Source organism: Giraffa tippelskirchi, chromosome 2 (genome assembly GCF_054371585.1).
Source record: "Giraffa tippelskirchi isolate mGirTip1 chromosome 2, T2T-mGirTip1v1.2.pri, whole genome shotgun sequence".
NCBI classification, from domain to species: Eukaryota; Metazoa; Chordata; class Mammalia; order Artiodactyla; family Giraffidae; genus Giraffa; species Giraffa tippelskirchi.
The window spans coordinates 2,905,001-2,925,000 of NC_137276.1; the positions used below are offsets into that span (position 1 = coordinate 2,905,001).

A 20,000-nucleotide genomic window follows, 5' to 3' on the forward strand; every position below is an offset into this window, starting at 1 on the left:
GTCCATGGACCGTCTGACACTCTGTCGATGGCGCCACCCGCCCGCCTCATCCCCTGAAAGCCAACAGTGCGCCTGAGGCAGGGGCTTCTCCGGTGGGCGGTTGCAGAACTCTGCCCCCCCAGCCCTGGGGTTTCAAACCTGCCGTCGGAGGTCCTGAGTGCCCTGGAACAATTAGTGCTAGAATTACTAGGAGCAGGTTTAAGGAGACATATGGTGGCAATTTTCATATGAATGATGCCCTGTGGCCTTTCCTGCAAACTACACCCGGGATCATTTGCAGACATTTTCCTGAAAGCGCAACTGTAGGTCCTGAGTCTGGGTGACAGCTCGGAGGGAGCATTCCGAGACGATGGTCCAATTTTGCTCATTTTTGGTAATTATGTCCAACTGGCAAGTGTCCTCCTCTTACGCCCAGCACTGCTGAAGGCCTCTTCACTGTATGGTTCTTGTAGCTGATCACGCCCCATGCCATCCGCGTCCAGACCCCACCGAGGCACATTCCTGGAGTCGTCGAAGTCACCTTGTCCTACAAGTCCAAGCAGTTCTGTAAAGGTGCTCCGGGGCGGTTTGTCTACACTGGTGAGTCCACCTTTCCAGCTTTCCTGATCCAGGAGGGCCTCTGCATGGCCCCCAGGACCCCCTGCGCGGGTTCTGCAGGGAGGGTGGGCGAGCCAGGGGGTGGTGTCGTCAGGGAGTCTCTGCATCCTTGACCAGTTGGTGTGACGCCATGAACAGGTGCAGACCGCTGGGGCTGCGGGATCCGTCCCCTCGCCCCATCTGTGGTCCTGCCTGTAAAGGGAGGCGGTGGGCTGTCAGTAACCACGTTCCCAGCGTCCAAGGGGTGGCTACCCCGTGAGGTCCCAGAGGTCAGGTCGTGTACCCAAGGTCACCCACACCTGTGGATAACAGAAGCAGGTCTCTACCCAGCCTGGGGCCTCACACCGCACACCACCCTGCTGCTGACAGAGGGTCTGTATTCTGTGAGGGGCATGGCACGCCGACATCACCAGGAAGGGTCCCTCTGAGGTCCTGGTTTGTCATCCGGAAGTCGTGTGCCGCAGTGCTTTGCGCACAGGTGGCTTGGAGGACACAATGCGTCCGAGGCTGCTGTTGAGAAAGACTGCAGTGACCACAGGGCTTGTCTGCATCGGGACCTCTGGTCCTGCCACCCACGGAGGCTGGGACGTCTGCGAGGTCTCCGCGTGCTGAGCCCCTGGGGGTGAGGGCTTGTTCTCGGGCAGGGTGGCCTCCACGTGCTCACCTGGTCAGGGTGGCTGGGCTGGTGCGGGAGCCTGGGCTGGGCCTCGGGGTCTGACCACGTGCCGTTACCCGTGCAGGGCACCCGGGGGCAGGTCTGGTCTCCCCTGGGATGTGGGCCTCTCCTCTGTCCAGCGGGTGGGTGACGAGGTAGAACTGAGGTCCCTTCCACTTGGGGGCAGGGTGAGGAGTGGACGTAACTCAGCCCCCCGCCCCCTTTAGGTCTTCCAGCCAGCCCAGTGTCGCCCCTAGGCTGCGTCTGACTTGGGTCCCGGCCGAGAGCAGGGCTGCCATGTCCAGAGGCGCCCAGACCCTCGACGGCCTGGGCTGCAGCGATGCCTGGGTCCTTGACGGGGCGAGGCTGCCTCCAGTCCAGCCCTGAGCAGCGCTGACCGAGTCAGCGGGGCAGGGAGGGGCCGTTTCTGCCCCTGGGGCCAGCACGTGCCACCTGGAGCCCGGGGACGAAGTGGAGTGGGCTCTGATGGGCACCCACCTCCAGGGCGGGTGCTCGGGCCCCCTGGTGAGACGAGGGATGAGGGACAGCGGCCCCCCACTGAGGCCACCAGCGTGCTAACTAATAGAGACTCCGGAAAGCAGGTCACACAGCTGGGGTGTCCTGTGAGCCTCGTACCCGCAGCCACAGCAGGGGCTCTTCTGGGTGGAAGGAGCACCACGGCCGCCAGGCGCAGGGAGGGGGGAGCCAAGGTCCCTAATGGGCTGTCTCCCCACTGGGTTTCTGGCTGTGAGCTCAGAACATGGGGCAGTGGGTGCCCCACTCTACTCCACCTGGTGTTGCCCGGGGCCCTGGGGGACACTTGAGCCCCGAGTCCTGCCCGGGGGGCCTGGGGGATGCTCAATGCCCCCGTCCCACTTCCCCCTCAGTGCGTGTGTGATCTGAGCTCCTGGGAACAGCCGCTGGGGCGTCCGGGTCCCTCGGAGGAGGGGATGTGTATTTGTTGGCCGGCCCTGAGTGGCCGTGGGCTGCATGGTGCCGGGTCGGGTCAGGCACTGGCGGGTGGGGGCATCTGTAGGTGGTGAGACCACCCAGCTCCGCCCTAGACGGACAGGGACCTCCCCCCGAGTCAGCCTCTCTGGCCTCCTGGCCGTGCCCCTTGCAGGTCTCCAGATGCCCAGTTCTTGACCCACAGGGTCTGGGTCCAGAGACCTGCAGGCTGTGGTCGAAGTGCTGGCTCAGAAGAGACGTGATGGCAGAAAGGCCTGGTTCCTCTAAGCACTCCAGGAGCTACCGGGGACCGTGGCCCCCGTGGCAGGAGAGCCACTGAGCTGGGCATCATGGCTGGAGGGAGGGTGTGCGGGCACTGCTGCGTGGGCAGCCGGTGTCCCGGGGCCGAGGCCCGGCCGCTTGGGTGCCACGAGGGGTGGGTGAAGCTGGGGCGGCTCTCTGTAGCCAGCTACCCCCAGCGGGGCAGAACACCTTCCTTGGCCAGAGGCCCCCTGCCCGCAGGGAAGCGAGCATCCCCGAGTCCATTCCAGGGACACCCGTGTCCCAGTGCCCATCTTCCATTTCGGCGGCCGCTGCTGTGTCCACACCACGCTGGCCACAGTGAGGGGTCTTCTTAGATCCCATGTTGGGGGTCTCAGCGGCCCAAGGCTTTGGGGTTTCCTCCACAAAGCGTTCTCCCGTGAATGGATGTTTCAATGAAGCCATTCAGTGAGCCAGGCCCCTCCTGCAGGGGGCTCATCTATGCCTCCCCCATCATTAACGGGAATATACATTTCAAACGCTTGTCAGGGCTGCGGGGGGCTGTGCTCTCCAGAGCGGAGGGAAGGTGGGGGAAGGTGGGGTCGTAACCTGTCTGACCTGGAAGCTTCTGTCTGATTTGTGCTGCCCTGGAATTGACGGGGACAGAGGCGCAATCACGGAGAATTGCTCCCCTCTGCAGGCCACGCCAGCCCTCCTGGAGGCCGGACACCCTGCAGGCCAGCACCGTCCCCTGGGCGTCTGGCTCCCATCAGCATCCTGGCTCGCGAGGACAGGTCACCCCAAGCCCTCCTGGGTGAGGCTGCGAGGCCTGGGGGCAAGGAGGCCCCCCCTCCCCTCCCAGAGGCCAAGGTCTAAACGAGCTGTTTACAGCAGCTGAGAAACCCCAGGTTCTTCTGAACCAGACCCGATTTGTCAACCCAGAGTGGGTGTGCGGTGGGGGGCAGCCTAGCCCACCCGTCCAGGCCCCTTCGCCGGCTGCTTTCAGCCCCGGTAAAGACAGAATTACCTTGGGAGGCGGTGGTAGTGCGGTTGATTAGCACGGTGAATTAAAAGAATGAGTCACAATGACATGTCCGGCTCCTCCGCACCAGTCCTGGTAGTCCCAGTGCGCCTCACCCCTGTTGCAAGAAGGTCAGAAATTAGAGAGAGAGAACAATTTTCAAGCGGCTAGCACTTAGGAGCAGAATTAACAATCACTCTGTATGTAATTGCCAGTTAATAGTGAATTGCCTTCCAGACTGTAAAATGCAATATAAACGGGTGGGCACCTAAAATTAAATTAATGAGATATTTGCTGCATTTAAAAGTGAACAGTGCAAATTAATAACTGAGTGCAATGCTTGTTTTAATATTTGTCTAATAGTGTATCGTTTGCTCGTTTAATAATAATTAAAATAGTCCCGGAATATCCTACCTGAGGAACTCCATGGCCAGAGCGAACAGTCTGACATTTATAATTTCAACCAGTAGAAAGACATCGAGTTGTTCAGAGCAATAAAAGAAATTATTTTTTAATTAGAATGTAAGCATTGCGGTGTTATTCGATTAAGACAAATTGGAATTTGTATGCTTCTAATTGAAATTATGTTTGAGGGAAAACTGCTTTTACAGACAACGTTTGCGAGCGTGAGGTGCTTTTGCACAACCACAAGCGGCCCTTTTCCCCAACGTGTCCGTTTGGCAGAGGGTTTCCTGTGACACAGAAGGGCGGGAGCTGGTTGCTGGTGGCCTGACTCACGAGCGTGGCTCCACGGGACACCAGGTCGCAGCCAGGGGCTGTAGCCCTCTCGCGCCCGAATGTGTGGCTGGCCCCACCCTCAGTTTAGAGATTTCTTTTGCTCAATTAAAGGAATTATCACAAATGGCCAGGCGTCAGCATGCAGTCTGCCATGGGCACAGCCAGTTCAGTTACTGAGCAGGATGGTGGCAGAGACCGTGCCAGGGCCGGAGTGGCAGGGGCCAAGCTCAGCGGCCAAGCGTGGACGAGATGGGGACAGAAAGACGGCCGCTGTCTGCATGAAGATGTGCAGTTTCAGACATGAAACCATTATTCAGCCAGTGATTGCCAACAGTTTTCATTCTTCCTGATACGGTATTTGTTTTCTTTTCTTTTTTTTAAATCACTTGTTGTTGTTCAGTTGCTCAGTCATGTCTGACTCTCTGACCCCATGGGCGGCAGCATGCCAGGCCCCTCTGTCCTTTAATACCTCCCAGAGTTTGCTGCAACCCATGTCTCTTGAGTCAGTGATGCTATCCAACCATCTCACCCTCTGCCACCCCCTTCTCTTTTTGCCTTCAGTCTTTCCCAGTGTCAGGGGCTTTCCCAGGGAGTCGGCTTAACACTGGCGACATGTCGGGGAAGGGAGGGGTGCTCGCTCTGTCTCGGGAGCTGTCTGGCACCAGGGGTGGCTGTCGGCTCGCCCCGGGGGCCACCACGTCCTTTGGCACACTTCCGCTACCTAACCCACACGTGGCCTCGCCTCTCGAAGGGCGCGGGCGTTTCGGAAGTGTTTTAAAGTTCTTGTGTGTGCGTTCAGACATGATTCTGTCAATAGCCGATGGCACGCAGCGGAGTCGATACCCTTCGACCACTGCCACGCCGACCCGCTGTCTCCCAGCCCAGTGCCTCTCAAACAGATTACTTGTATCCACAGAGCAGACGATTCCTAATTGCCTCCCACACATCATACTGTTTTTACTTTGCTAAACTGCTTGCTCATGCGTTCCTTCCCCTTAAATGTAAGCCACCTGATTATTTTGGTGATCAGTTTTTGACCACGGAGGTGGATGTGGGGGAGGTGTTTGCATTTTGGGTTCGGGGTTCGGGGGATGCTTTCAGCCCATGTCTGTGATTCGTGGGCTCCCCGTCCCAGCCAGCGAGGCCCAGCGGCTCTCAGTGGCTCCCCCGGGCGTTCCTGGCTGTAGCAGGGACCCTGCAGACCCAGGGCTGTCGCTGGTCCCCGCTCACCAGGCGGAGGGTGTCAGTGGCAATCTTTGCTGCCCTGGAGGACAGACAGACTTGCTTTTAACCTGAGGGTGGTCAAGTGGGAAAGCAGCTTGGGGAGACCCCTTCAGGACCCGAGAGCTGAGATAGCTCCCCAGACAACACACGACTCCAGCAGGATTTCTCGGCCGCCCCACCCACCTTTGCTCGTCCTTGGCTGCGAGTCGGGGGCAGAGGATGAGCTTGTCCCTGTTGGCGTCTCCGAGGCCGTTGGTGGGGCTCCTCGGGGCCGCAGAGGAAGGGGCAGGCCCCCTGGTGTCGTCCGCATGGTGCGGCCCAGCCCCAGAAGGCGACCAGTGACTCCACCGGCGTGGCGTGGCGCGGGGGATGCGCACCCAGCCCCGCGTCCTTCTCAGGAGCCGGGCGGCGAGGCCTCCCGGGTCCCTGCCGTCCCCGTGCCCGCCGTCTCGGAGGAGGCCGGAGAATGAGACACACCGTGTGTGCTCTTGCACAAGTAGACGATTTGTCCTAATCAGTGACACCCATTTACTAGAATTGCTTAAAATGAACTATACCTCATCCAGAAATCGCACATTTAGAGGCGCTCCATTCATCATCTGAAAATTGAGGGCCAGTAAACTTTTCTGCTCCTCCAGTGGGATCATAGGCATGCATCAAAATGTTAGAAATGATTGGTGAGAGGAAGCTGTCACCCATTTATCAAGGAAAAGAACATTATTTGCTAATTTCCCAACCAGGCTGGTGACAGGGTGCTTCGTCTTTGGACCCACGGTGACCAGCATGGCCTTTTTGTTATTAGTACAAGTCAAGCGCTTTTGGGCAGTTGCTAACAAGACACATTTGTCTGTCATCAGAGGGGCTTTGCTTGTTTTCCAAGTGCTGTGACCACAGGCTGCTCTTCCCGGAGCCCGATGGCTGTGAGTGGCGGGGCTGCGCTCACCGGGAGGGGAGCCGGCTGATAAATCAGGAAGTTTCCACGTCAAGGTGAAGGTATTGACTCTCAGCACCAAACCTGACAACACGGAGCCGAGAGGAGACAGCCATTCGTCTTCCCCAGAGGACAAAGGGGTCATGGGTTTCCCTCGGCGGGGGTAGGGGCCGCGGGCCGCCAGCCCCCTGCCCCACGGGGACAGGGCGAGTTTGGGACTTGACTTGGCGTCTGTGGTCTGTCAGGACGCCCACCTGCTTCTGGGGCAGCTCTCAAAGCCCGGGGGAGTGCCCATGAGCGACGGGAGAGCGGGGTAAGGTGGCGAGGACGGGGCGTACAGATCAAAGCCATGCGTCCCCTGGGGGGAGAAGCTCCCACCGCGTCCGGGGGGAAGACTGGGGAAGCGGCGGGACGCACGGCCGTCTCAGCGGAGAGCCCGCCAAGGAAGCTGCGGGCCTTCTGCTGACCAGGAGCAGAAGCTGCAGGCCGGCCTGTGGTCCCGGGAGAGAAGGAAGAACAGTCCTGTCCGCCCTCGCAGGGGCCGCGGGCCTCCTCCCTCCACGTCCCTGCGGCCTGATTGGGTGCCCTGGGGTCCCGAGCTGCCCAGGTTTTCATTTGAAACCTTTGTTTTGGGAAGGTCTTGGGGCTTCCCTTGTGGCTCAGCTGGTAAAGAATCCACCTGCAATGCAGGAGACCTGAGTTTGATCCCTGGCTTGGGAAGATCCTCTGGAGAAGAGAAAGGCTACCCACTCCAGTACTCTGGCCTGGAGAATTCCATGGACTGTATAGTCTATGGGGTTGCAAAGAGTTGGACATGACTGAGCGACTTTCACTTTCACTTTAGGCTCTAGGCTGAGGCTTGGATCCCAAAAGCTGAACCTGACAAAAAGGACATTTAAAAAAAACTATCATTTGAGTTGATTGGACCTTTTTTATTCAATGTATTCCATAGAAAATGCAAGCTGAATCATTCTTTCTTAAAATGGCTTTTCAATAACACAGCAACACATGCAACATCTTCATCAGGGGTGTGAGCTGTATGCTCCACCCCCAGAAATACACAGACGTTTTCAAATGCTGTTAAACAGCCTGTAGTCACTGGGTTGCATGAGGGCCCTGGGTGCACGTTGTGGGCGCGTGTGCTCCAGAAGACTCATTACAGAGGGTGTTGAGTGTGAGACACACAGTCTCCCATGGAGACCGTGGGCCACTGCCCATCTTGGGACTTGTGGACATAAATCATCTTTGGGGGACGTTCCTTAAAGGTGCAGCCTGGCGGTGGGTCCATCATGCCCCCAGACACCGCCCTTCCCAGCTCTCCCGAGGGCCCTTTCCTGCACCTCCACACGCAGAGACCCCACCTCCCGACACGGTGAGCCCCGTCTGTGGGCCGGCCTTCCACTGGCCTGACCCTCTTCCACTCCGAGCACCGCTGACCACTGAGGACCACAGTCAGGGCCTCTGAGCGCTTGGAAGTGGGGGAGTTCGGCCAGGTTTCTTCCCATCTTTTCAGCCCTTTTCATCCTCCTGGGGGACGCCTCTTGCCTGGGACCCCCTGGGCCCTTCCGGGTCTCAGCCCTGGGGGTGGCAGGGCTGTCCCGCTCAGTCTCAGAATCCGTGCGCCTGGTGCCGGGGACCAGCCGGCTGCTTTAGGCCCGACCGTCACCTCCGCTGGCTTCTGAAGACCAGACTGGCGCCTTTCCCTAACACGTCCCCAGCCCAGGACGCCCGTGAGCCCGTGGGGATGACCACACACCCAGGGCGCTCGTGGCCCTCGTGGCATCAGGCCACATGGGCCCCACACTGGAGGTGGTTTGCCACGAGTGCTCGTCGCTGGTGACCTTGGAGGTGGTTTTGAAAGCTGACCCGTTAGAGTGAGCTACAGGATGCGAAGTGCTGGGGCCGCAGCCTCACGCACGCTGCCCGCGAGTCCCCCCCGGAGACAGGCCCGGGGTGGTGGACACCGCCCACCGCCCCCGCCGCCCTGACTGCTGGCCCTCTCTGCACTCAGGAAACGCCGTGGGCAGCAGTGGTCTTTCAGGGGAGCTGGGCGTCGAGGGTGGGGTGTGGAGGCCTTGTGTTCACACGACTGGGAATTGACCTGTGGCTTCTCGCAGTCAGCGTCTCCCCAAGGCCCACCTGGGCCAGGTTCTCTGCAGGTGACCAGGGAAGGCCAGAGACCCCCTGCGTCTCGTAGGTGCTGGGGGTGAGGCGTGCTTCCCCGGGTTCCCCTGGGGGACCCAGCCGGCTTTATGCGGGCAGCCTGGGGCCTGGCTCTGGGCCGCTTCCAGCAGCTCAGAGCCTAACAAGGATGAGGATGAGAAGCAACAGCCATGAAGTCCTGGAAGGGGCTCGGGTCTCCGAGCAGAGGGGTGGCTGTGGGAGGAGCCCCTGCGGACAAGCATGCCCAGGGCAGGCAGGCTGCACCTCAGCAGCAGGTTGGGGGTCTCCAGGCAGGTTGGGGGTCTCCAGGTGGGTCAGGGGGTCTCCAGGCAGATTGGGGGATCTCCAGGCAGGTGGGGGTCTCCAGGCAGGTCGGGGGGTCTCCAGGCAGGTCTGGGGTCTCCAGGCGGGTCGGGGGATCTCCAGGCAGGTGGGGGTCTCCAGGCAGGTCGGGGGTCTCCAGGCAGGTCGGGGGGTCTCCAGGCAGGTGGGGGTCTCCAGGCAGGTCAGGGGTCTCCAAGCAGGTGGGGGTCTCCAGGCAGGTCGGGGGTCTCTAGGCGGGTTGGGGGGTCTCCAGGTGGGTCGGGGTTTCTCCAGGAAGGTCAGGGGTCTCCAGGTGGGTTGGGGGTCTCCAGGCAGGTCAGGGGGTCTCCAGGCAGGTGGAGGTCTCCAGGCAGGTCAGGGGTCTCCAGGTGGGTTGGGGGGGTCTCCAGGCAGGTTGGGGGTCTCTAGGTGGGTCGGGGGGTCTCCAGGTGGGTCGGGGGTTCTCCAGGAAGGTCGGAGGCTCCAGGTGGGTTGGGGGGGTCTCCAGACAGGTTGGGGGTCTCTAGGCGGGTTGGGGCGTCTCCAGGTGGGTTGGGGGTTCTCCAGGCGGGTCGGGGGTCTCCAGGCGGGTTGGGGGGTCTCCAGGCAGGTGGGGGGCTCCAGGCAGGTCGGGGGTCTCCAGGGGGATCGGGGGGTCTCCAGGCAGGTGGGGGCTCCAGGTGGGTCGGGGAGTCTCCAGGCGGGTTGGGGTCTCCAGGCGGGTCAGGGGGTCTCCAGGCAGGTGGGGGCTCCAGGTGGGTCGGGGAGTCTCCAGGCGGGTTGGGGGGTCTCCAGGCAGGTCGGGGGTCTCCAGGCAGGTGGGGGTCTCCAGGCAGGTCGGGGGTCTCCAGGCACAGGGCAGAGCTTGAGCCCGGGGGTGGGGGAGCTGGGGGGAGCGAGTCTGGGCAGGGTGGCAGGGCCCGGGGGCGGGTGAGGTCCCAGAGGCCTTCTGAGCCCCACACATTTGGGGGTTTGCGGGGCCCCTTGGGAGGAAACAGGACTGTGTTACTTAAGAGACATAACCCGGAATCCTGTGCTCAGGGACTCTTCTTGGCCATGTCAGTATTTACATTGACCTTGGTGCTGTCTTTAAAGGCTCTGACTTAGTACCTTGCTTTTCTTCTTTATTCACCTTGAAAAACCAGGAGTTGAAAATGCCTCTGTGGGGACTGAAGGCGGCCAGCAGATTCTCCCTGAGTAGCAGGGTCTCTTCCCCAGGCCCCTGCCCCCAGCTGGGGGCCTGTTCACCCCAGTTTTGGCCTCTGATATTCTACACAAATGCCAGACTCCCCTCCGACAACATTCAGACCGTGAGAGGCCTTCCTCGGGTGCAGGCCTGGCGGGCGTGTGTGTCCTTCAGATTCTGTTCTGTGTCCAAATGTAACTCACAGCCTGAAATTCACCCGTCCACGTGCACAGTTAAGCGGTTCTTAGGAGGGTCACAAGGTTGTGCGACCACCGATGGAAGAACGTTCCGTGACAAACGCGCCCAAGCAGCTGTCAGGGCCCCTCTCCCGTTCCCGCCCTGCCGAGCCTCGGCAACCACGCTCTCCTTCCTGTCTCTGTATGTCCGCCCGTCCAGGTGGTTCGTGTCCGTGGACTCGTCCGGCACGTGGTCCTGTGTGAGCCTCTCCTCGCTCACAGTCCCCGCGCTGCGCTTCCTTCCTCTATGCGGCCGAGTGGTCTTCCCTTGTGCTGAGACATCGAATCATCCATTCAACTTGGCACGGTCCCTGCTTGGGGCCTGCTGGGGAGACAGGTTCCAGGACCAAATCCACGGATGCTCGGGCCCCTTGCAGCGCAGTCCTTCGTATCCAAGGTCGTAGCTGCGCTTGGTTGGATCTGAGGGTTCAGGACTGCGGATACGGAGGGCCGACTATACGCCAAGCGATGCTGCTGTGAAATACTCATGAGCAAGTCCTTGGGTGGACGTACGGGAAATGTTGTGCTCACTTTGGCTTCTCCAAGTCAGAAACGGAAATAAACCTTCTCCATGGGTCTCGTATTTTCAGGAAGTCCCCGGGGTCACTGTGGTCCTTTGTCGTTACGATGGAGCACATGCTGTGTGCCTGCGCTGAGTAGGGCAGGTGCTGTGACTCAGGGTGATGGCTTTCCAGGAGGAGCATGTGAACGAGGGGGCTGGGGAGTGCGCCCTGGGGGCCACCTCGGGAACGCGGGAAGGGAGGGGAGAGGTCTTGGGGGCTGGGCCACCTCCAGCCATGGTGAGGGTGGGGGTCATTCCGGAGTCGCCCGTAGCTTCCCTCTGGGCTGTGGTGTCGCGCTGACTCCGAGTGTGCGGATGCGTGGCCTGGAAGGGCCTCCGCAGAGCGTTCTGTTGGGAGGGCGAGCACACGGGCCGGCTGGAGGTTTTCTCCCCGAAGGCGGGTGACCTGGATCATCCATGCCCTTTATTCTTGAGGACGGTTTCCGTTCACCACCTTCGCCTTCCCTTTTGTTCAGACCCTTCTACCCGTGGAGAGAGGCTGCTTTGGCTGGAACCAAGGTGGGGGATGTGAAGGGTGGAGGTGGTCGGGCCCCCCTCTCCTGCCTCCTTGGGGAGTGTGTCTCGGGGGTCCCTGTCCCTGGGGGCCGAGCGCCCAGAGAAAGAGGAGCGTCTGACAGCCCGGGCCTCAGTCTTCCTGAGCTGCAGGCCTGGGCTGTGTGGGCATGGTTTGGACATGACTACAAAGCCATCGTCCAGGGTATTCCTTGAGGTATGTAAACAGGACTGTTTGAATGCCATCCAGTGGTGTCAGCAAGGGTATTATTTGGGGAACAAGGGAGATGCGCTGTCCCCTTTTCTGGTCTGATGTTCCATCACAAAGCCACTGGGCACTGCCAGCGCTGGGGAGCCGTGCAGGGAGGCCCTGGGCCGGGCATGGGAGCACCCCTCCGGAGCGGCGAGTGGGCCCGATTTCCGATGAGAAGTCAAGTGTGGCGCCTCTCGCGTGCTCAGAAGTCCTGGCGACGCCAGGTACTCTGGGCTGGAGGGACTCCGGGAAGGAGTCCGGGAAGCAGAGGCCAACCCGGGGTGGGCGCAAGCCGCCCCGCGGGCTGTCAGGGCCACGGCGGGCGGGCTGTCAGGGCCACGGCGGGCGAGCCGCCAGAAAAGCCAGGCCCCTTCAGTGCGGGGACCGGGGCTCAGCCGCCTGGCGCTCGGGGTGTCAGAACGGGCTGGTGCCGCCGTGCCCGGGCCGGCTGGGGGCAGCGTCTCCTGGCGCGCGATGCCCACCCGCCGCGGCCTTTGTGTTCCCCATGCATGCCGCGGCGCCCGGCTCACCCTGCCGAGTTCTGTGATTGAAATTCATTGCCAAATTTATTGAGAAATTAATGAGAAAAGCTGCAAAGTATTGACTTTGAGAGGAAAACACAACTCATCTTGAATGAGGAGGAAAATGCAGCAATAATTTAGCCGCTATTGATTTGGCCCTGTCCATGTATCGATCTTCATTTTACAATATTAATTTGCACCTGCAATCGGCTGCTAAGGGAACCGATTTCATTTCGTGGCTGCGTTAATGTGCGGAGCGTGAGGGGCTCTTCAGAAGTGGGGGTGCTGTGCGTCGCGTGGGGGGGAGGCAGCCTCTGCCTTTTCTATCTTTGCTTGTTGCTGAAATAGGCCAAAAATTAATTTTTTTTGTCGGACAAAATATGAAAGCAGAAACCCACCTCCGACGTGGCCCTCCTCTCGGCTGTGCGGCCCGCACGAGGAGCCGTCAGCCGCCTGAAACTCCAGCCACCTCTCATCATCAGGCCCGGATCAGTTCAAAGTTCATGAAATTTCTATGAGCATTGATCTCGCCCCATTGATTTTTTTTTTTGCAGCAGATCTTTGAAATTTTAATTTCCCGAGCATCTGAATTTCTTATAGATGAAATGCAGTTGGAGGAGACAGTTGATGATGAAGTGGGGAACTTAGCATCGTTTTAAAGCCGAAAAACGGGAGGAAAACCAGGCGGTTACAGCCCGGGTCATGTTCTTGAGGTGGAGTGGAGGAGGCGCTCCGGCGGGGTGGGGTGCGGGGGAGCTAAATACCAATTTTGTCTGCCGTGGCCACACATTTTTAATGCGACTTTTTGTACAGTCATTTTTGAAAGGAAAGCTATCTGGAGAAACAGCAGGACGGAGCCACGTTCTGCAGTGCACAATCATTTGCTCACAGCAGTCTTTATCACCTGGTCAAGTTCACCTAGTTACTTATCAGTGGGACATTTAATAACCTCAAGGTGATATAATTGCTATTGGCATTTCCCCCCTGGATCCAGCTGGTTAATGTGTAAACTACTTGTCAGCAAATAGCACTTTGTCACTGAAATCACTAACACCCTCTAGAGGGATGTCTTTGTATTGAGCAATTTAATTTTACTTTATTTAATTTTTACACATTACAACCTGTGTTCATTCAGGCACACTGAAGGGCTGCAGTCTGTCGGGGCAGGGTCTGGGTATCCCTGTTAGTAAAATATACTATATCTTATTTAACAATCCCCATCGCCTTAATTGAAGTGCGTTCTTGTCCCTCGGAAAAGGAACTGCAGATGTTCTTATTATGTAGTTATGTTGCTAATGTGAAAAACTGCCTCATTATGAGGATCTGTTTGTAGCTAGAAAATTACTGCATTATGACAAATGCATGATTGGGAAGTTACAGGAAGATGATCATTATTGAAATGAAACTGGAACTCATTTAATAGCTGCAACCAGCAGCTGGAATGAAGCAAATGAATGTCTTCCTGTTTTTATTGTTGTAGGCAGGTTTTTCAGGCAGAAGGGAAATTTGTGCTAAACCTGAAACTTCTTGTATCTTTCTCTGCTCACTGGGCTTGGGTTTAAATGGAGTCGATGCTAAAGGCGGCGAGTTTCCTACCTGGGTATCCCCCTTGTGCGCTAATGATGCTGCTTTAAAAGCACAACGGTGTCTGTAGGAACAATTAGTCTTGGTGTACTTAGAGTCGGTGTCCCTGCTCGCTGGCTGGGCTGGTCTCCAGGTGCCCCCGGCAGGGGTGGTCGGGAGGTTGCCATCACAATTCAGCCTTGTCACCGCGACCCCTCCTTCCTGCCCCAGACCAGTCCCTGTTTGCAGCCAGGGTGCCTCCAGGCCTGGGGGTGGTTGGGGGGATCCCAGCGCCCTGGGCAGGTGGCCCATCGAAGCAGCAGCAGCAGCACGAATATCGGGTCAGGTCTGCTCGGGGCTGCTGTTCCTGATGCCTTTGGGGGCAGGTTTTCCACAGCAGAGCCTTGGGCATGTAGTAGCTGCTTAATAAACGGTGAGTGGATGAAATGGATTTAGAGGCAGTTGGTTTGGCTGTTTTCCTTCTAAGAGAGGTGCTCTTTTAGAAAATGGGCTCCCCAGGTGGCTCAGACAGTAGAGTCTGCTACAGTGCAGGAGACCCAGGTTTGATCCCTGGGTCGGGCACTTCCTCTGGAGAAGGGAATGACAACCCACTCCAGTGTTCTTGCCTGGGAAGTCCCATGGACAGAGGAGCCTGGGGGCTACAGTCCATGAGGTCGCAGAAGAGTCGGATGTGACTAAGCGAACACTTTCTCACTTTCAGAAAACACCCACTGGCCCTGAACATAACATGGTCCACCCTGAAATTCTGTTTCTGTGTTACCAACCCAGAGGCCCCAAGGATGCCCCGTTGCTTCACTGGATTACATTTCTCCATTAGCGGACTTGCTATTCAAGTCTAATAAAATAATCACATACATTTCAGTGTATGAGAGATTAACACAGACCACAGGGCAGGGCTGGCTGACAAAGAAGGTTAAGCCGTCAAAATGGAGACTGAAACTATGCATGTCACAAGAAAGAAAATTCTACCGCCTCTTGCCCGTCGGTATGGTGCGTTCCTAATTGCAGCGGCCAGTTGGAGCTGCTCTGGCCGCAGCTGCAGCTTGGAGCCTGATGCCATTTTCTGCTGCCACATTAGCTCCGGCAATCCCAACTTGAACTGACATCACAGACCGTTAAAATTTTATCAATTGCGGTATGATTAATCCCCCAGTACACGGGCATGACTTAAATATTTAGAATGCTTCTTCTGTTATGACTTTAATGCATGTAAAGTAACAAGATTAACTCCAGTACACTCAAATATATTTAAATGTGGATCCTTGCAAGCTGTAGGCGATTCCCGCGTGCGGGAATCATTGAGTCTATGCCGCCGTGTCAGCCTCTATTTGTGTGACCCGCGCTGGGTGCTGGCCTGCATACCAGAGCCGGGTATCTGGCCTTTCACAGGCTGCCTGCCTGCCTGCCCCATTTGGCATGGAATGTGATTCCTGGCTATTCTAGCTTCTGGTTCATTCAGGTTTTATTGCTGTGTAATTTTCTTATTCTAAAATAAAAGCTCTCCAACAAAAATTACTATGCATTAGGCCGCGGTAGCCTACTCAAATGGATATTAATACAGTTTATCTCTAAAAGGACGAATAATGTATTTGAAACAGATAAAAGGCCCTCCACTAAATGAGGAATGTTAATATCTTATGGCATGGTTAATAAAGAGATATTTCACAAGGGAGATTTGTTTTATGACTTTTGATACAACAGCCTTATAATCTGACATATCTTAAATGATATAATTTTGTGCCTGCATTCATCTTTTTTACGTGTAGCAGCCCATCTTCGCAAGATTTGAATTCAGAACAAATAATGGGCACTAATTACTTTTTTTTTTTTTGCGGAGGTGGGGGGTCGGGGGCGTGGTTTATTGTAAACCTCGTCCTCTCCGACACAGATGGGCGTGGAAATCCCCGCGGAAAGGTGGATGCTGGTAATACATTTTGAGAAATGTCTTGGTTTTTTTTTTCCCCTTCAGCAGAAAATAACATTTGTTTTTGTTGTGTTTAAGGCAGAGTTTAAATTAATTTAACCCAGTGACACATGTTCAGAGACTAAGCACGCAGCTAAATAATTCCTGGGAATAAACTGCTCAGGAATCAAGTCCATTAATTTACGGCTCTCCTGATGCTGACAGATGTGAGGGCCGGAGGAGGACCTACAAATATTAACATAAAACAAATTTGCTTTATTCTTCTTCATATTTCTTCTTCGTCCCGACTCGAGCTCACCCAAGGCTCCTTCTCTAATTATCCACGAGGTCAGTAAGCAAAATTGGGCAGGAGCTGGGAGATCAATACAAATTACCCCTGAGCAAACCAGTGCTGACAGCTTGAATCGCAGCATATGTTTACCCAAAATCAGGCAATTTATCTTAATATCAGCAAAGTAATGCAGTGCAGGTGAAAGGTCAGGCAATCTCTCCCCCTCATAATTACCCAGTTCTAAAACAGGAAAGTGGTATTGATTGGCCTGGCTCGCTGCTCTGTGACTGGACGTGCGGAGCCGTGGCCTGGCTCGGCCGAGCCCTCCTTGTAAACTCCATACACGGACCATGTATCAGATGTGCGGAGGGGCTTCTGTTTTCTCCTCCAGTTGTAGACTGTGCCAGGGACGCCTGGGTGACTCCCCTTCTTGCCCGGTGCGGGGCCGGGGGCTCTGGGGGGGTTCCAGCCTCGGAAGTCCACCGGTCAGTTCTGCCGATGGCAGCTGCTCGCAGAGGCGGGCCACCCCACCCTCAGTGATCAAAGTGCCCCCGCCCCGAACCGAGAACACGCATCACGGGGCTTCTTCTCCTAAGTCTTCCGTGTAAGTCCTTCAGGCTTCCCTAGTGAAGCCCCCGACGGGATTTCCAGCTGCAACTGCAGCCCCTCCAGTCTAACCCTAACCCTCGCTGGGTCCGGCCTGGAGAGACCCGCGGTTGTACCGAGACACGTCATCTCCCGACGTCCAGCCTTGCTCTCGGCGGGGCGCTCATGACGTGGACGCTCCTTGGGCTACAGTGGGAGGCGAGCGGGGCCCTCTCGTTTCTACTGCTTGGGAATCTTTTCTGGTCCTAGGAGGAGGAGATCAGTCTGGCTGAAGCATCAGGGATGTCTCTCCCGGAATGAGAGTGCAGGGTTATTACAAGTCATAAAGCTTCTGGAAGCTTGCATTAAAGCGTCTATCACCTGTCAGGGCATTTGCATGAAATCAATAGCGGCCGCCCGGCTCTGTGTTCGGATCACCTTTCACCGGGCCGATTCATTAAGTCCAGCAGGCGTGGCGGTGAGCTGGGGGGAGGAGGGACCTGGCCCCTGAGAGAGGACGCTGGGCCATCTTTCCTGTCCCCTGGTCGGGAGACCTGGGACGTCGTGGAATCCTTTCGGGGCCCGCTGGCTGGGTGAGGCCCGTCCGCCCGGCCTGCACTTTTCCTGACACCCTCGTCCCGGCCCAGGCAGGGACATGACAAATTGTCCCCCAAGTCTCCCCTGACAGCTTCTGATGATTAATGGTTTGATTATGAAGTGCTTTTACACATATAGAATTTACATCACAGAGAGTTAGGAATTTTGCCGTGTCACACTCGCCGAGGCATTCTGAGGAGCTTTACTATTTGCAAAGAAAAAGGAGGGCAGAATCGCAGCAAAAGCCATGTCATGGAAAATCAATATGTCGGATCAATGCTTTATTAACAGGAAAATGTCTTACTTCACATTCCTGTGCGGACCTTTGTCTCCGCGGCGTGTATGATGGAATGTCAGACGGCACCGCAGCCCTCCACTTCCGGCGGCCACGCTGCCGAGACCCGCCGAGGGTGTTGACACCGGCGCCCGAGCACTCGAGGATAACGGTGACCAATTATTCCGGAAAGCGCCTTCAAAGGCGGCCTCTAACCTCGCTCCTCCGAGCCGCCGCCTTTGTGTTCCCGGCGCTCCCCGGACCCGCTGAGTTGGGTGGCGTTAATCATCAAATTACCCGCTGACTAATGAGTGATGGCCCGAATTGCGGGCTGAGTAATGAATAGATGGCGGCGGGTCTTATTAGTCTCAGAAAGCCCCCTGATTTATGTCGCGCCGTGCACCGTGGCGTTGCTCCCCGGAAAACGATATCTACATCAAGAAGTAATGTGCTCTAATAAGTATTTTCATCTGAACTTGCGTCCCGGCCCCGGGCTCAGTTTTTGTTGGAGTCGGGCAGAGCCATAATAAAGCCCAATGGCTCCTTATAAAGCTTGTGAAACACAGAGGCTGCAGTCGGACCGAGCCCGGCCGTGATTCATGCACTGTACACAGCGTGCGGGCCGCTGATTTATGGCCGTGCACAGTTCATAGTCAAAATTACAATTTGAGGGATAAAAAGATTAATTACTATTTGTGGCCGGCAATTTCGTGGGGCTGGTGGAATGATAGTGCCCACATCCGTCTGTAGTCAGCCATTCACAGATTATTACAGCTTTGCAAGAATAAGTGCTCCTCCTGCCTGGTTTGTGCTCAGGCAATATGCTAGACAAAAAAGGACCACAGGGATAAATCTGAAGCTAGCAATAGCTGGACATATGTCATAATTGCCAGGTTCCCATAAATCCCCGGCCGATGTGGAAGGCCTCGTGCGTGAGGTAGACAGCTATTGCGACCGCGGTGATGGCTGTATATGGCCCTGAAACTGGCAACTTCCTGACTGTGCGCCCATTTTTACAATAGATTGAGTAACCCTTCGACTTTCTCCCAGTCTAATTATAGATTAGAAATAATCCTTGCTTTTCTGTGCATAAGAAAAGGGGAAGCCTGTTCCTCAGGACAGAACCGGGGTTTGGGGGCCTTGCCTTCCACAGTGTCAGAAAAGGAGAATCACACATTTATTTGTAAGCATGCAATAAACGAGTAATGGATGACATAAAAGTAATTAACCTGACCTGCATTTCTGTGTCCTGTTACAGCCCTTAATGAACCAACCATAGATTACGGCTTTCAGAGGTTGCAGAAAGTGATCCCGAGACATCCGGGTGATCCCGAAAGGTTACCCAAGGTTAGTAAAAGGGCAAGTGGCGGCTGGTTCCGGTTTGGGGTAGCAGGTGCTCTGGGGAGGAGGGCTTCCAGGTGCCCCAAACCCTCGCCCGCAGCCCGACCGACAGGTGTGGGAGCCGCCCCGGCTGGGAGCAGAGCTGGGCGGAGGGGGCCGGAGGGGCCGCACCATCTCCAGGTTTGTGTTGTCATCTCCGCGGACCCCTATTTTTAAAGGAGGAAAAGAAAGGCTTCTCGGATGCACATATTTTGGATTCTGCAAGGGGGACATAAACTTCCTCGTAATGAAATAGTTCAATTAAACATTTTCCACTCCAGTAGCCCGGGCTGATTTCAATCTAGGCAGCCCCAGTCTGATCTGTGATTACTTGACTCTTGTTTTCCTTTCATTTTCTAAAGCTCGATTCAGTTTAATCTTTTGTTTACAAAGCTTTTGTTATAAGTCCCTGACTTAGCAGGCTAACAAATGAAGTCCACATATTAATATCTAGGGGGACTTTTCATTTAAATTCAACAAAGACAAACGTTGGCCTGTTGTTTATGCACACGCCACATATCACAGGAATTTCATTTTGATGTATAACATTAAAGATAAGTCAAGCTTATAATTTTCCCTCTCCTTTGATATAATTTTGTCTCTTTCTCTCTTTAGAAGCCCTCTCTGGTTTTCAAGGCAGAGTTGAAAACGCAAAATGAAAAATGAAGTCATAACATTATGACTGATTATTTTATATTCCACCCCTGCGTTCTCCCAGGTCTTGACCACCTCTGAGTTTTATTAACACAATAAAACCTTTTAGACATTACCTTTTTAATGCTCAGCATGAACATAAGCAATATCATTAGGCTCCTTTTTAATTTGTGAACATGCTAGCGAGGGATGTCAGGTATTCACAGTTGGATCTGGGGGGCCAGGGAGATGTTTTTTCAGATGCAGAGCAGTTCACGGAGGGGTTTTGTTCCTGAGGGTGCGCTCCCCCAGGGAAGGCCCGGGGGCTGCAGAGCCATCACCAGGGGGCTGCCAGCCTCAGTCCAGGCCCGGCCGCGGGCTGGGCCACTGAGCTCTGCAACCCCCACAGTCAGGAGGACACACGTACGTGGCGGGCCCGTGTGAACACTGGGTTTGAGGCCGGGTGAGCTTGGGGAAGACGCCCAGGCAGGGGTCTCTGGGGGGGTCCAGGGCCACCTTCCCCACCCGCCCTCCTGCCAGACCCCACTGGACAGCCCTCCCAGCTTCACTCGCTGGTGTTGGCAGCACAGGTGACCAGGTGCCTGTCGGGGCCTTCACTGCTGGGCAAGGGGCATTTGGA

At 56.2% G+C, this 20,000-nt stretch overlaps 1 protein-coding gene across 21 annotated transcripts in view; it reads left to right on the top strand.

The window, feature by feature from the left end:
• Positions 1–20,000, top strand: part of EBF3 (EBF transcription factor 3) — a 129,140-nt gene that overhangs the window by 98,308 nt on the left and 10,832 nt on the right. For all 21 annotated transcript variants that reach the window (XM_081573013.1, XM_081573009.1, XM_081573010.1 and 18 more), the window contains 2 exons: positions 453–579; positions 18,606–18,694. In XM_081573013.1, coding sequence (XP_081429139.1) covers positions 453–579; positions 18,606–18,694 — 216 coding nt within the window. The remainder of the gene's footprint in view (positions 1–452; positions 580–18,605; positions 18,695–20,000) is intronic.